At 39.5% G+C, this 16,213-nt stretch overlaps 1 protein-coding gene across 6 annotated transcripts in view; it reads left to right on the forward strand.

Annotated features, from left to right (window-relative positions):
• PRKG1 (protein kinase cGMP-dependent 1) overlaps positions 1-16,213 on the forward strand; it is a 450,310-nt gene that overhangs the window by 270,932 nt on the left and 163,165 nt on the right. For 5 of the 6 annotated variants that reach the window (XM_038180896.2, XM_038180894.2, XM_038180893.2 and 2 more), the window contains one exon: positions 12,469-12,532. In XM_038180896.2, coding sequence (XP_038036824.1) covers positions 12,469-12,532 — 64 coding nt within the window. Of the gene's footprint in view, positions 1-1,645; positions 1,792-12,468; positions 12,533-16,213 lie in introns of those variants that run through there. The other variant, XM_038180899.2, reaches the window with a different exon arrangement.

A 16,213-nucleotide genomic window follows, 5' to 3' on the forward strand; every position in this document is an offset into this window, starting at 1 on the left:
TGACATTGTGCTCCCAACAGACCCTTTCAGTCACCTGGTCTTAAGAGAGGTATCTTACAATAAAAAATTGGGAGCCAGTTTCAGGGTTACAGCCCCTACAGCTGGTCTTTGAGCAAATACAGAGGAAGGAATAAGTAACGACTGTTTGGCAGCAGCTGAGTAGGGTTCTACTTAACAGTTTAAATAATCTTCCCGGCATTTTTGCTTGTTTGTTTTTGTTTTTTGTTTCCCATTATATTGCTTGCCTGTTTGCAATATTCCCAAGATTGTTGGGAAACAATTGAATTTTCAGACCTTATTTTGAATCTGTCAATCTTATTTGATCATTTCTTCAATACAATCCCAGCAACTTGAAAATGCTTAACATTTAATTTGTTTTCAGCTGCGTTCCATTTTTCAGAGAGAAAAAAAAAAAAGTATTGAGGTTTGTTGTACAGAGCAAATTTTTGACTCCCAAGATGCAAGGATTTTACTGATGGGAGAAAAAAAAATCAACGACATCATAAACTCAAAGATTAAATCATTCTTCTGTTTTCTTTAATTCAATAAAATGACTGAAACTTGTACTAGAGAAAGGGAGTTATATCACTTACAGCTTTAGAGACATTTCAGAGGTATTTGGTGTACTGGGCCTCCTAAAACCTGTGGTGGTATTATACACTTCAAACTGTACTCAGTCAAAGGTCTCTGCAACATCTATAAAGGCATTCAAATATAACAGGAGTTCAACAAAAAGATGAAGAGTAACAGCAGCAGCTGTTCCACAAGTATGAATAAAAGCCATTAGAAATAAAGAATTAAGACAACCCATCTGTTAGCCTTCAAAAGTTCACAAAGGATAAATGTCCCAAATTACACCCCCGAATCAATAATGTGTGTGCCATTCTTACTGCTGTGACCAGCAAATGAGCACACTGCTGAGAGAATGACTTTTCTTAAAATAGGAAGGGATATGCTGGCAGTATATTTTTGCCTTGGGCAAATCTTGAAGTCAGCGTTCCTCTTCTGTCTCCAACTGAGTAGTAATTATTCAATGCTGCTCTGTGGTTGTGCAGGTTAGAAATTAGGAAGTGGGCTTTTTGCCCTTTGATGTGTTTAGAGACACTGACTTAGGCTGACTAGTATATCCTGGATGTCTTGAAGTACTTGCTGATACACCTGGGGTTTGCACCAACACTGCTTGTCTGTAAGAATGTCTTGAAATGCCTCCATCAAGCAGCCTGAGATGAATTGACATGTTGCTATTCTCATATTTTTATGCAAATCTGGTTGCTTGAGATCTGTACCATGAGGAGGAATGAGCTCCTTCTGGATTCTGATTCCTTTTTCATAGTTTATTTCTCTGTGGAGGAGTTAAATAAGTCAATTCCTGGAAGACTATTCTCAGTGATGATCTACTAATCAAAAGTGCTTTTGTTTGGACTTGTCTGTGTGTGAACGCATTGATCTGGGCAGAGAAGTTCAAGATTGCCCCTGAATTCTGCTATTTTTTTACTGAATCTAGCAATTGATGACACTGCAAAACACAGGGTGAGCTTATGTGGCAAGGTTTTGTTAGCAGGGGCTGCAGGAGTGGCCTCTGTGAGCAGAGCCCAGCAGCTGCCCCATATTAGAAAAGAACTAGCTCCAGCTGGCTGCAAAAGAGAACTGCTGCCAGCCAGAGCTGAGCTGTGAGCAGTGCTGGTTGTGCCTCTGGGAGAACACATTGAAGAAAGGAAAAAAATGCTGTCCAACAGCAGATAGGAGATATGAGTGATAAAGCGTGAGAGAAATGTGATTGCAGATGCCAAGGTCAGTGAAGGAGGAGGGGAGGAGGTGCTCCAGGTGCTAGGGCAGAAGTTCCACTGCAGTAGTTCTTGAAGAGCCAGCTGCCTGTGGAAAGCCCACTCAGGATCAGTTCAGGAAGGATGGTATCCCATGGGAGGGACCCCATGCTGGAGCAGGGGCAGGGAGTGACCATGAAGAATTGGTAGAGACACAGTGTCATGGACTGACCGTAGCCCCCATTCCCTGGTCCCCTGGACTTCTGGGGAGAAAGATGTAGAAGAGGTTGGATGAGGGGAAGGTGTTTTTAGTTTGCTTTTAGTTCTCGCTGTTGTAATGTGTTAGTAATAGGGAGATTAATATAATTTATTGACTATCTTGAGTCTGTTTTAGCCCATGACAATAACTGGTGAATGATCCTGTCCTTACCTCGACACTCGAGCCCTTTTTCATTGCATTTTTCTCTCCCTGTTCTTTTGCGGATGGGGAGTGAGGCAATGGTCTGGTGGAATTCAGCTGCTCATCAGGATGAAACCACACCACAGGGTCACCCATTGAAATCGCTACATAGGATTGTGCTGGGCAGGATTTCCTTTTTTTTTATTTTTTTAATCACAAATAATAGATTTTCTGTAGTGCAAAAACTCTTCTGACATTTCATGTAGTAATCAATAACAAAAAAAAAAAAAAGGTGTTCAGGTATTCTAATGCTTACTTTGTGAATCATGCAGGTTCAGTCAACGGCTGCATTAGGGAGTAACTTTTCCTCGGAGTATTGGGTCTGTAACAGTGAACTTCAGGTCCCTTTGGTTTGATAGACACTGAAAGAAGTTGCTTGGGAGAATGAAAAATGCTTGTGATTCTGATGATCTTAAAAACATTTACAGTTTTTTTTCTTAATATATATTTATGTAATTTTGAAGGCAGAAAACTAAATCTTTTTATATGTCTACTTAATACTGCTAGTTAAAAGGTGGTAGGCAGGAAGCAGCATTAGAACAGCGTAACAGCAGCAAACATCGCAAAACAGAGTCTGTGCTTTGAAAATAGTATTGTCAGTGTCTTCTTGAAAGAGATATTATTATGACAATTTGCTGTCAAGTGCAGTAGACATCTGTTAGACACAAAATGCCTGGCTTAAATTGTTTTTGAAGATGTTGTAAATATCCAATTTGGAGAAATGTGACAAAATGGACTATGAATGCAAATATGACTTTTCACTTCTTCAAACTCTACAGTGCAATGTTGTCTTCAAAATATTACTCAGTGTTTAAGGATCTATTTGAGATAGTGCAAGAGTGAGTCGAAAACATCTTTCATTTTCAAGTATTTGCATCTTGTATGAGATCATGGTTTTTGTGATGCCATTTGACTTTATTCCATTGCCACAGTGATGAATTTGTTGTTTCGGTTGAAATTCATAAGAATAAATCAGGCTAGACACACCAATTCAGGATTTTCCATGGAGGCTGAAGTATGAGTATTCATTTCCCACAATATCTCCAACAGAAAGGGAAAAAAGCTGGAGAAAAACTCATTCGCAGTAAACTGTTCTGACTAGGTAATAATTACTAGGCATTGCTAGCCATGGAGAACTTAATTTTTGCTATATTGCAAATGCAGGATCATAGAAATAAAGAACTCGATGTATGAGAGTGTAAGGCGTATTGTGATGAGTATTATTTTTTAATAGCCTATCTAATAATTTCAGAGAAGATAAGTGAGTTGGAAGATACAGAATCTTTCCTTTAGGACCACAGGTATAATTTGATTTGGAAATACGAAGAAATACCAACATAACAGCAGAAGAGGTGGAAAAAAAAAAAAAGCATTCTCAAAAGGTAATAGCATAGAATGGCTTGGGTTGGAAGGGACCTTAAAGGCCATCTAGTTCCAGCCCCCCTGCTATGGGCAGGGACATCTCCCACTGGATCAGGTTGCTCAAAGTCCCATCCAACCTGCCCTTGAACACTTCCAGGGATGGGGCATCCACAGCTTCTCTGTATAACCTGTTCTAGTGCCTCACCACCCTCATAGGAAAGAATTTCTTCCTAATACCTAATCTAAATCTACCCTCTTCCAGTTTAAAGCTATTACACCTTGTCCTATCACTATACTCCCTGACAAAGAATCCCTCTCCAGCTTTCCTTTAGGCTCCCTTTATGTATTGAATGGCCTCTGTCAGGTCTCCCTGGAACCTCTTCTCCAGGCTGAACAACCCCAACTCCCTCAGCCTGCCTTTGTAGGAGAGGTGCTCCAGCCTCTTGATCATTTTTGTGGCCTTCCTATGGACTTATTCTAAGGTGAGGTATTAGTTTTCCTCCAGCAAGGGCTGGCATGGCAGTAACGCTACTGGCAATGTGAATCCTGTCTTTAATTGGGTGACCAAAAATGTGCATGCTTAGAATTATCAATATTATCAAAGTTGTTGTTACTGTTGAACATTTGTAGCTCTTTCTGAGCAACTGTCCTTTACAAGATTAATAATCTTGAGTAAATGGATCTAAAATGGGTGAATGGGTTTATATACCTGCTAATTTTGCTCCTTTTCTCTCATTATGACAAAAACATCTTTTTTTCTTTCAATTGTGCAATTTCCCCAGTGACTGTAAAATGAAGTAGGAGGGCTGTCTCTGATAATGAACCCCTGTCAGGGAAAGACAGGGATTGACAGAAACATGGGAAAAAAAAATTATTCCAGAATACCTGAGCAGCCTACTCAACATAAACAGTGTGTGGACCAAAACACAGTCTACAACCACATCCTTTTCTGATCCTTTCGGGTGCCCCACATGCATTTCCCATGGGGAAATATGTTTTGTCCTCATGATGTCAGTGGACTCCATCCATTAGCATCATTATTATATCCTTTCATCATGAGATTTAAAAGAAAATGCAGCCCTTCACACTTACTTAAGTCTTTTGCTCAGAAGGAAAAAAATCAGTTCATTTGCTTTCTGCATCTTTCCCATTTTTATGTGCTCATAGAGTGTAACTAGATCGCATAATCCAAAAAGGAGGGGGCTACCCAACCCAAGTGTAACACTATTTAATCGTAGCAGAAGTTAGAAGTAGTAGCAAGGTACTCAGGGGTACTAAAAATCAGTAATATATCAGTAAATACAGATTGGTATTATTGGTTCAACAAACATCAGTAATACGATGGCAGTGAAAATACTTACGGATTACAAATTTGTCGAATATATTTATGGTAGGTCATATTTATCAAGACTATACTTACAGTAGGCTATACTTATGACAGACTATGTACACATATACATATTCATAAAATGATCTATGCCAAATGTATCAAACTGATCTCAAAAGATGTGATACTGACCTCAAACAGGTCTAATTAAGAAACCAGTCTCAGAAAGGACCAAATATGAAAGGGTCTTAGAAACTCACCTGAGATATAGACCACCTTAGGAATGGACCCAGAAAGGGTACCAAAGTGACAGATGGAAACTCACCTGGAAGCTGAAGCATGTTGCAGAGTTTAGGATTTGATACACAGCATCACAAAGTCAACATGACATTCCATAGAAGCCTGTCGGAAAAGGAAAAAAAAAATAGTAGAGAATAAAGAATACATGCTGAATGAGAAGTTTCTCAGACAGACCAGCTCCATATTGGGTAAAAATCTGGCCCATATTATATTATTGAGACATACGGGAGCATAGAACAGTGTCACTTCAGATAACCAATCGGTGAGAAATCCAGTACAGGATAGTGTTTCTTATTTTCCTTCATTTTCTTGAAAAACAACAACAACAAAAGTTTCCTACCTCAATTCCCACTTCCTCAGGTGCTAAGTTGTTTCTCGGTTTCTTGCTTTGTCTTGATTGGCAGTATCTTCGGGACATCTCTGGTTCTCAGGTGTCCAGCTGCACGCCACGGATGCCCCTGCTTCCCAGGCCTGCATTTCCCAGGCTAGCGGCCATTTTCTCCTGTTGGGGCTGAGCAGCCATTTTGTGTCGGTGCTTTGCCCTTACAGTCCCATTACCCCCCGTCACTGCTCCCATCACCGGGTAATTCTCTGAGAGAAAATGCTTACTACAAATGCCCTTACGGAGTTGATTTACCAGAATAAGCTCTATGTTATGAGTGGCAGGGCTTTAAAACTGTAGCTACAATATTTTCATTCAGAGAGGAACAATCGTAAATGATTTTAATGCCCTTGTAGCTTGAGCACAGCAGATAAGTCATCTGTAGCAATTGTAGAACAAATGTATTTAGTCTTTCTAAAAGTTGTGTTATTTTCATCAATTTCAAGGCCAGACGTAAGTGTAATTAATGCAAGTGTGAGTGAATGTCGTTCTTCATTTCCCTTTCTTTTTTTTCCTCTAATATTCTTAAAGCTAAGCAAAAGGTGCAGGAAATTGCTTCAGGAAAGCTACCCTTGACTTACCAATTACATTTATAATAGGTAAATACTGAGTTTCTAGAGAAGTAAACACACCTTTTCTGAACTTATTTTCTGCCTCTTCTTTTCCATTTCATGTGATGGGTATTAGGTGTAAAGAAATAGTTTATCCTCCACATAGTAATTCTTTTCTGATGGGAATGAGAAATTGTATCGGGATGCAACAGTTTGCAGATACATAATGAATATGCTACTGTATCACTCGGTGCCTTGGCCAGTATCACAAAAGCATTTCACAGCTGTGTGGGGTTCAGGCACATGCTAACAGTTCTCCTCACTTCTCAAAGGAGACTTCCTTTACTACCACCTCCTCCAAAGTGTTGGATTTTCTCCAAAAGGCTGATACACCATCCGGTCACCAGGTAGTCTCAGTGCTTGGACATTGCCAGGTACTTCTGACACCCAGTAATCCACATGGCATCCTCGAGTGCCCCAGGGAGATGGTTTTGTTCACGATCTGAAACAATGATGAATATATATATATATATATTCATTCTGAAATTGTCTTCTATAAGATCCCCCTTGAACTCAGGACAGATGTCAAAATGGGGAAGGTAATTTCCCCTTTGTGCCATGGGGCTATATAGGGTTGTCTGATGCAATATGTCCCAGTCTAAGAAGGCAAAGAGAAGACAACATAAAAGATGTCACAGTGAATTTTTGGAAGGGTTAATGAATAAGGCTGGAAACTTGTTTCTTAGTTCTTTTGGTAAGACCAGATCCTGGCAGAGCTAGAGTTCATATCTGACGCAACTTGATGGCTCTGGATGGCTGCCTGTTACAGAGCATTCTCACGCTGAGTTGCTCAAAACATGGTTTATGTGAGCATCATAAATCAAGAGACAGCCTCTGCCAGGTAAGGTTTATCCTTGGTTCTTTCAGAGAGGAGAGACTGTGCTCTAGGGGCATTCCAAATCTGGTAAAGCAAGAGCAAAAGTTTTAGCATTTTTCAACCTTCATTCCACTTGGCTTTAAAAAAAAAAAAAGAAAAGAAACTCAGTGAAAGAAGACAGACTTCATTTCCTGTTACTGATATATTTTGATTTTTAAACTGTGCTTACCCTAACTGGCCCAAGGAAGAAAACATTGACAACAATTGCATTTATTACCGTGCCAACCAATAATAAAAGATAAAGGTTTTGTTTCTTGGTTAACCCACAAGGACTGTCTGTTCCTGTCTGCAAAGCTAGATGAACACTTTTAATGAACACCCTTTAAAAGTTAAGGAAACACATGTTGAAGTGTATTTAGAAAGTGAATAGCTGCTTTTGTGTTGGGCTGAATACAGAAGACATCTAAGGACTCTGCATTGTTTTCATGCATGTCAGAAGACAGATGTGCTGTCTGCAAGCTGGCATCTGTGCTGCTAAGTGTTTTTTAAGGTAAAATCAGCCTCTTGGGTTACAGCCAGGAATATTTGGAAGCCCTTGCCGGTTTTATACAGGGGTAGTCCCATGGGATGAATCAAAAGTTACACAGTCGCCTACATCACGTGCTTTCCTGCAGATCATGGTTGTTACCAATGGGATGTTGCTTCCATCTAAAAGTCAATGACTGCAGATCACTAGGAATCAAAACCTCACCTTTCACACCTCCTTCCACCCCCTTCAGATCAGGCAGATCTTTGCTTTTGTATTTGGATGGAGATTCCACATGGACACTTTTGCACAGCTGTTTTTCCCAATTTTGGCATCCTTTCTTTAACATGTTGAGCTCCCTGTGAAAACGTTAGCTTCTAGAGCCAACAGGAAAAGCTGTTCTGCAGTTCCTACTGACAGCAAGCAATTCCCCACAGTGCCCTCACAAGGTGTACGGATTGTCATCAAGTACACAGTAGCAAACATAGTACAATAGCAAAAATAGTACAAAATAGTTCCATAGCTGAATGGCATGGAATATAGCTAACAAGGTACATATAGCTCCACAGGTACAGCTAGTTCAGTTCTGTGTTTCGTGGTCAAAGGAAAAATCTAACAAGGTTTGGGCCAGAAAATGATAAAGTGTTGTAGTGTTTGTGGATTGATTTAAAAACATGACGTTTATTGCTGTTTGCTGTAAAATTCAATTTTCTTATGCAGACTTGAACCATGAAGCCACTAACCAGGCAGAAAACACTGGTTAGGGATCTGTTTTTCCTTTCCTCATCGTGTGCTCTTATGCAGCTTTGTAGGATGGCCTGGAGGTCGCTCTTCAGGTGGGTTTTGGACTGTACTTTTGCAGACAGGTCATATAAAACAGGCATAAATAACAGAAATATTGTTGAGCACCCATATCACAATAAAAAACTTAGAGGAGCAGGGGGAGACTACAGGTGAGCAGAATTTCAGTTGTGAAAGCCTCTCTGTTCCATATAGAGCCTTATCTTATGTCATTACTTACAGTCCATAGGTGGGGTTTCAGTGCGTTTGTTTTTTTTTAACTGATCAGTGTTACAGGCATTAAGTATTGCAGTGTTGTTCACCAGTCAGCTGTTTGTTTCACAGGGGAATTTGTAGTAGAGTTGGAGCTGCTTCTGCAATTAATCACCATTTTTTTTCACAAAATATATTTAAAGGATTAGGCAGCAGAGAAAACCCTGGTCACCCTCTCTCTGTCCTAGGAATGAGCAATCAAGGTATTCACCCACGATGAACAAGATGGGTGTTCGTTCACATTTCTGCCTGGGTGGGTCTGAATGCAGATCTTTCCCCTTCCAGTCAGCTGCACAATAAATTATTCGGTGCAGGTAGAGCAATTGCTGCTCAATGTTTGGAATAAGAGACAGCTGGAGGGAGCCCCCAGGACTGGATCATCAGACTTGTGGGAAACACCGCTTAGAAGGAAAGGCTAAATAAGATGTTAGTGTTAGTCTACAAAAGGTGAGGTTCCTTGTCTGTGTGGGTGGTGGTTATGGAGGGAAGTAGAATAAACTCCTTCACGTGGATTGCGGCTAAGATGAAGTGCCGTGTGCTGAGAGGTATGAGCATTAGATACCAAAATGTTTTTCTAGCTGTAGCAATTGTGATCTAGAATGGATTACATGGATGTTTTAAAGCCTTCGTTACTGAAGGTTTTTAAGGACTGGGGAGAAAAGAAGTTGTCAGAGAAAGTCTGCGTTTATGTAGCCCTGTTTTTTTTTTTTTGTTGTTTGTTTGGTTTTTTTTTAGACTTGTGCACAGGGTAAATGATTTCACGATGAGATAGAGCCTTGTTTGCTGTGACTTCTTCCATCATAAATAATGAATACATCTGAATTGAAATGCTAAATTATCTGGTTTGCATGTTTTCAGATTTCAGTTTCACAAAATAGTAGAAAACAGAATCTAACTGTTCTTACCTGTAGTGCTGCAAAATCTTCAAAGGTTTCTTTCTTTGGTGCCTTCTGCTCCTGTTTGTCTTCCCAGTGTATGTTTTCCAGCGCGCAGCAATTTGCTGCTCAGATGCTTTCCACAAAGCTCTCCCTTTAGAGTTGAGGCTCCATTTTCATGTGAGTGCATTTACCTGCATGAAATAGTCTCCAAAATATTGATCATCATATGCAAATCTTCGTAGAGCAGGCAAGTAAGGATCTATTTTAAGACTGTTTAATCTTGTTATGGAGGGTGTGTGTGTGTGTTTACATATATTTGATCTGGAGAATTAAACCAAATATTCAGTACTGTTGCACACTTGAGTGTGTTTTCAAATCTTGTTTTTATCATTGCTATCATCAATTCTGTTTGCAGAAATTTATAACACTTTTTTTAACAGGTCGATGAATGTTTTCCTTCTGCTTTTTCAAAAGACATTTGTTCAGTATGGGTCGTCTTTCTGTTTTTGCTTATTTGTTTTGGGGTAGGCAGCTCTATTTATTTATCTTTTTTTTTTTTTTTTTTGGTATTGAAGTGATGAGCAGTCTTGAGTCTTGTAAGACTTCTTAACTTCTTATGATGAAACCCCAGTACAATTTGGCTGTACTGCTACCTCTAGCTGTTGAGCAGGATACTACGTCTGTGATGTGCCTTAGTTGGAGCTTGTTGTGTCAACAAGCTGACTTTCTCTATTGCTGTTTTTAAGTTATAAGCATTTCTCCTAGGCAATTTTCCTTGTTTATTTAATATCACAGGTTTTCAATAATAAAATTACCAATTCATTCAGAGGTTACCTGATATTCCCATGTTTCTCCTGTGCTTGGCATATAATGAATGTGTTCTGCTACCCTCCTGTGGGTTGCACAGACTCACAGGACATAATTAGCAAAATATATAAATGAAAATACTGCAGTGAATTGTCCCCCCTTTCAGGAGTGTTGTGGTGCAGCCACAGCAGAACTTGTCTAGATGTCTGGGAGTGTTACCTTCTCCCACTAGTTAATTCCTCGTGTCGGAATCTAAGTGTTGGTATCATGAGCAGACACCGTATAACTCCTTTTTGTTTGTTTTGTGTTCACGTTGCATTGTGGAGCCAGGTATTGTCATTGAAAAGGAGTGCTTCCTGAGCAGAAAAAAAGCTGAGAGCCAGAACAAGCACAGTTTTCTGCACATAGCCGGCTGGTTCTGTCCTGTTACTAATTTGCATGTTCAGTTAAAGTTACATTTAAAAAAAAAAAAAAAAAAAGAGAGAGAGAGAGAAATAGATTTAGAAGTCCTTCTTAATTCCATTACAGAGTAGAATGTATTTAAGTTAATAAAAGCAAATTCTGCTTTAACTGTGCTCACAAATTAAGTTCACTGGGCACTTCATGTAACAGGAAAGCTTGGCCTCAGGCACAATACTATTTGCTAGCATGATCTCTGCGAGGTCTTCTGTCCTCTCTTTTTGTTTTTTTGTGGCTGGGTTTTCTCCGGGTACACTACCAGTAATCAAATTCTGTATTCAGAAACTGTTCCAGGCTCCTGAAACCTAAACGGTCTAATTGCCCCACAGTCAAATGACAGGACTTTTTCTTCAGCAGGTTCTGGGTTGCAAAAACCTAGAAAACCTAGGGTTTGGGGTTTTAGCTCTACAAATCATGGCAAATAACTTGTACATGATCAAAAATAACATGTGAAAACTCGCATGAAAGGCAAAATCTGATTTATTTAGGGTTATATTTGCTTCTCTGTAGGAAACTCCCCCCAGCAGTCTGCTCCCTCCTAGCTCTGCACCTGAACATCAGTGTTCCTGAAACTGGAGCAACACACTGGGGATCTAAATTTAATATTAGCAGCATAAGATTATGTTTATGCCTTGTAATGGAGCATGATAAAGCAAATCCTGAGCAAGCTGTTCTTGGAAATAGGCTCAAAAGAGCTGTATCAGCTCAGTGCTATGTTTGAGCTAATAGCTCATGTTGCATTGCTGATTAGGCTGCCGATGACAAGCATTTTTAATTAAAGCAGGTACAGCACTGCCTTCCTGCCTCTGAAACAAACATTGTGCCCATGTGTTTTGTTTGGCATCACATGGGAATGCTGGTGAACATCGAGCTTCTATGGAAAACGGCAAATGAGAGAGCAAGGGGTCGCAGTGTGGCTGGGATCTCTGGGTCAAGACTGTAAGGTCGTGGAGATGCACCCTGACCTCAGATAAGGTCAGGGTACTTGCAGGAGATTTGGAGACAGCTTCATATCCCTCACCCTCCCCCAGACAGAATTAAAGTTCTGTGGACTATGGGTGCACCGCTCCCATCTTGACCAGCAAGTCCATGCAGGTGTGGGAGACCTTTGCCAAGGGAAATACTACCAAAAAAAAAAAGTAGAAAAGTTGGTGTTTTGGCAAAAGAAAACAAACAAGCCTTGGATGTAAAGCTCTCCCATGAGGTACTCAATAATTACAACAGCTGTTTGATTCAGGTTTGTTACAGTTCCCTTACCCTTATTCTGCGTTTATGTCTGTATGTAGTTTCACTCAGTCTTTTATGTATCGTTGGTTAGAAATGATATCTTTTGTTGTTGTTGTTTGTTTGTTTTTTGTATTTCTGGTGTAATGGAGCTCAAGCAGGCAACTTTAGTACAGTCATGTGTGTGACTGAACAGGTTTGCCGCACAGATTCATTCCAGTAAATCTGTAATTTATTCATAGTTGATTACTAGATTTGCAAGTGGTTCTCCAGATGTTTACTGCAAGTAGTCTCCCATTGTAGCAAGTGAACGCTTAAAAATACCTCTTGGCTGGAAGGCAAAGATTGGTTTCCCATTATATATGCTGGTCTTCTGGTGAACTCTTGTTCAGCCCCAAATGATGAGGGCTAAATATGCGTGAAAGTTATGTAAGAACTACAGCTGGGTTTAAGAAATACACAGCAGTATCCATTAATCGAAGTTTCTCTTGTATTGCAGCGTTCCCACATTCCAGAGCCTTCCTGAGGAGATACTTAGTAAGCTTGCAGATGTCCTTGAAGAGGTAAGTGCTTTTAATTTTGAGAGCTAATGAGTTCAGAGTTTGTGAGCCTTCTGGTAGCAATATCGAGGCTCTTTTACGAAAGAACAGCTTCACAATTTTGCTCCCAATTACGGTTGACTGCTCCAGCATGTCAAGACGATGAGAAGAGTTGTGTGAAAAATGAATCCATTTCTGAACAGGGCTTACATGTCTTTAATTGGATTTCTGTCCAACTGGGGATTGAAGAAGTAGTTCCTGTGTTGTGCAGAGGGGAAACCTTCTGTCCTGGGTCAGTGGTGGAGAAGGGGGTACGTGGAAATGGCAGTGCCTTTCAAATGTAATGGGGAACTTATGTTAGAGGGCCATATCATGCCTTAAAGTAGGTATTATGGAAAATCTGCTCTCAGGGTAATTACAGAAGAGATGGGTAAATATAAAATATGTCAAGGTATCTGATTGTCCACAATTGTGTCTTGCCTACCTGGCTTTAACTGTTATTTCATTATTTTCAGGCTTTTAATTAAAAAAAAAAAAAAAAAAAGCCAAACAAAAAACCTTGCCCTGTAAGCAAGTATGTAAAATGGGTGCAAAATAAAATGGGTGCAAAATATGAGTTGCTTTGCAGGCAGTTTGTCCATGTAGTTTATTTACATAGTGTTATATATTCTGCTCCTGAAGAATTGCATGTTATTAAATACTACAGAAACTGTTAAAACCTTTCAAAATGTAGCCTTTCATGATTTAACTGCAGGAAAATTGTGTACAGAAATATTTTATTTAATTCCTTGTAAGTTGGTTGTTTTCTGTTTTGTTTGTTCGTTTGTTTTTCTTATTAAAAATAAGACGTCAAGAGACAGTCCTAATAACTGTTTATAAGAAAATGTTTCTCTGTAGTAAGTACCGCCTCTGCCACTGATTTTAAGAAATGAAGCTGCTGACGTTTAAGTTGATTTTCAGAGCATTGATATGACATTGTATACGAAGTAGTCAAAGAAATAACAAATTCACACGTCTGTCATGCAGAGTAATTGCATATTCATAGATAAGCTTTATTTCCTTTACTGCCAGAGAAGTCTTCAGATTTAGAGAGCTGTATTAACTCAATATGCTATGAATTAAATTTGCCTCTCCAAACCACATGCCTAACCAGAAACAGGTAGTTTAATTTGCTTGCATCACATAACCAACGTTAGTTCCTTGTCAAGAGTTAAGAAAAACTTCAAGGGAGAGTGGGTGCGGGGGAGGCCAATCAGAACAAATATCAATGAAGAAATAAAGCATGAAAGCAATAATCATCTCTAAATTGTCTTAACACTGCTCTTATAGATTTTAAACTTGCAATGCTACCAAGGTAATTGTCTGCAATCTTCTTTTCCTTGTTTTTTTTTGAGAGAACTAGTATCAAAAAGAAGCTAAAGCCCAGAAGTGACTGGAAAAATGGAGAAGAGGCAAGCTGTATAGTGATAAAATCATGCTACTACAATGCTATGAGAGCATAGCTTTGCTGCTTTTGTAGGTTTTTTTTTTTTTTTTTCTTACCAGGAGCTGCATGAGGACAGCTAAGTTTAGGGTGGCTGCTACAACTACATGATGAAGATCATTCTCACTCTGTACTGGGTGACTGCTGGATATGACTCCCAAAACAAATTAATTCCAGTTTCTGACTTGGATTTGTCCTTGTTACTCTGTTTTTTCTTTGATTTAACATCATATTTTACATGAGCTATAAAATCCACGTACTGTCATAATGTGCATCTTGTTTAACAGTACCCAACATATTGAAACTAGGCAGCAATAACTTTATTTTATCCTTTCTGTTGCTGTAACAAGTGTTGAATAAAAGTGACTCATTTGGCACAGTTTGAGGCAGGGAAAAATCTCTTTCTTAATGTCAAGATTTCATGCAGCTTTTCTTTGATACACTTCTGTGAATAATGCAACACTTCTGTCCTACATTCTTTAAATAATTTCTAAAAAGTGTTAACTAAAACCCAGAAGCAAAAAAAAAAAAAAAAAAAAAGAAAAGCTGTTTTAATTGGTCATTATCAAAATCAAACCAGGGAATGGTGTTAAAAAGATGGTAGGAAAAAAGGTCAATATTTGATAACATAATTTCATTTCTGGAATTGATGGAAATACCAAAACAAGTTTCTTCACAAAGATAACTTGAATGAGAATTAACAGAACACGAGGGAATTTCCTTTTCTCTTGCAGCGGGTTCTAACTTGGGTATGATCACTCACATCACTGTGATTGCTTGTGATTTATACATGTGTGAGATTCAAAGCACGTTTATGGAGCTCAACTTTAGCAGATCCTAACCCAAGCTACCCATATTTTTTTTTTTTTTTTCTGGTGTGTGTGTGTGTGTTTTGTTTTGTTTTTTGTTCATGTGAAATAGGTTTCTAGGGCCATGACTGACCCCACTTCCAGACCGTGTTCTGGGGCTGGCAGTTTCTCTGGATCCAGATGGCCACAGTCAGCACCTGTCTGACCGTGGCTTTAGGTTACACCTACAGCCCCGGGGAGGATCTGGGCATCACAACAAAACCCTGGCACACTGCTGCAAGTGCCCAAAGCCTGCCTCTGTCTCCTTCCTTTCCACTCTTCATTATATTAATATCCCTTCACGTGACACTGCTGCTTGTTAATGGTCAGCTATACATTACCTAATTAACAAGTCTCAAAATGTCCGGAGAACTGCAGCATGTTTCATTGTGGAAAGCTGAGCAGCAATTTCAGTGCAGAGGTTGATTTAGTTTGGTTTTAATGCCATCTCTGTTGGAACAGCTCTGCCTGGCCTATGATTTTATTGCGTTGTTTATCTTTGTGCTTGCCAACATAATGCACGAGTCAACAACTAATATGTTTTTGCAGCTCAAAACTGGATGCTTATTTTATTTGGTCTGTGGTAGTCTTAAGGAGGTGGTTTAGGCAATCACTCTGTCTTTTGCCTGTAGGACAGTCCCCTCGAATCACTTGTAATTGCTTGCCTGAAACAAGTTTGATGCGTGGGAGGAAGCATCAGTGATGCAAAGTTCCTAGGAGATTGATACAAATTACTGGGTAGGTAGAGAAGAAAGATTTAAATTACTGGAGTGTTGAGTCAACACAGGTGCGCTTGTTTGGGGTCAGTTCAGCCTCTAACCGAATTACTGGCAGGGGAAGCTGTTTGGGAGAAGTGAGGAAGCAAGGGTTAATAGTGTTCATACTGTGCAGGGGATGAAGGACACAAATTTGTCAGTAATTCTGCAGAACAACTTTTTGGGAAGCGCTTAACTGTCTTTGCTGGTTACCAGGATGTGAGAGGTAACATGTAGCCCTAGTGTCCAGGAAAAGTTTAATATTGATGCTTTTAGTATTATCCCCTATGTTTTCCTTTACGTTTCTTCGTTAGTGCCTCCTTTTTCATATTTTAGTTCTGTTGGGAAAAAAACAGTTTTTGACCTCTCTCCAATGCCTTAAACATCATTCCCTGGGTTGCTTCTTTGTATTAAAATAAATCTGTTGCTCCATAACATTTGTCTCTGGTACTGCATACTCACAGCCCTGCTACTTAACAGCGTTGAGCTGATGGCAAGTTTCACTGTTCGTTTTGTAAGGAAAACTGTCATGTTTGTTTAAATATTGACGTATTAATGTAGTTAGAAAAGAACAGTTGCTCGGATGCAGCTTTTGCATTACCCATGAGTGCTGTGTTTC

Source organism: Anas platyrhynchos, chromosome 6 (genome assembly GCF_047663525.1).
Source record: "Anas platyrhynchos isolate ZD024472 breed Pekin duck chromosome 6, IASCAAS_PekinDuck_T2T, whole genome shotgun sequence".
Lineage (NCBI taxonomy): Eukaryota > Metazoa > Chordata > Aves > Anseriformes > Anatidae > Anas > Anas platyrhynchos.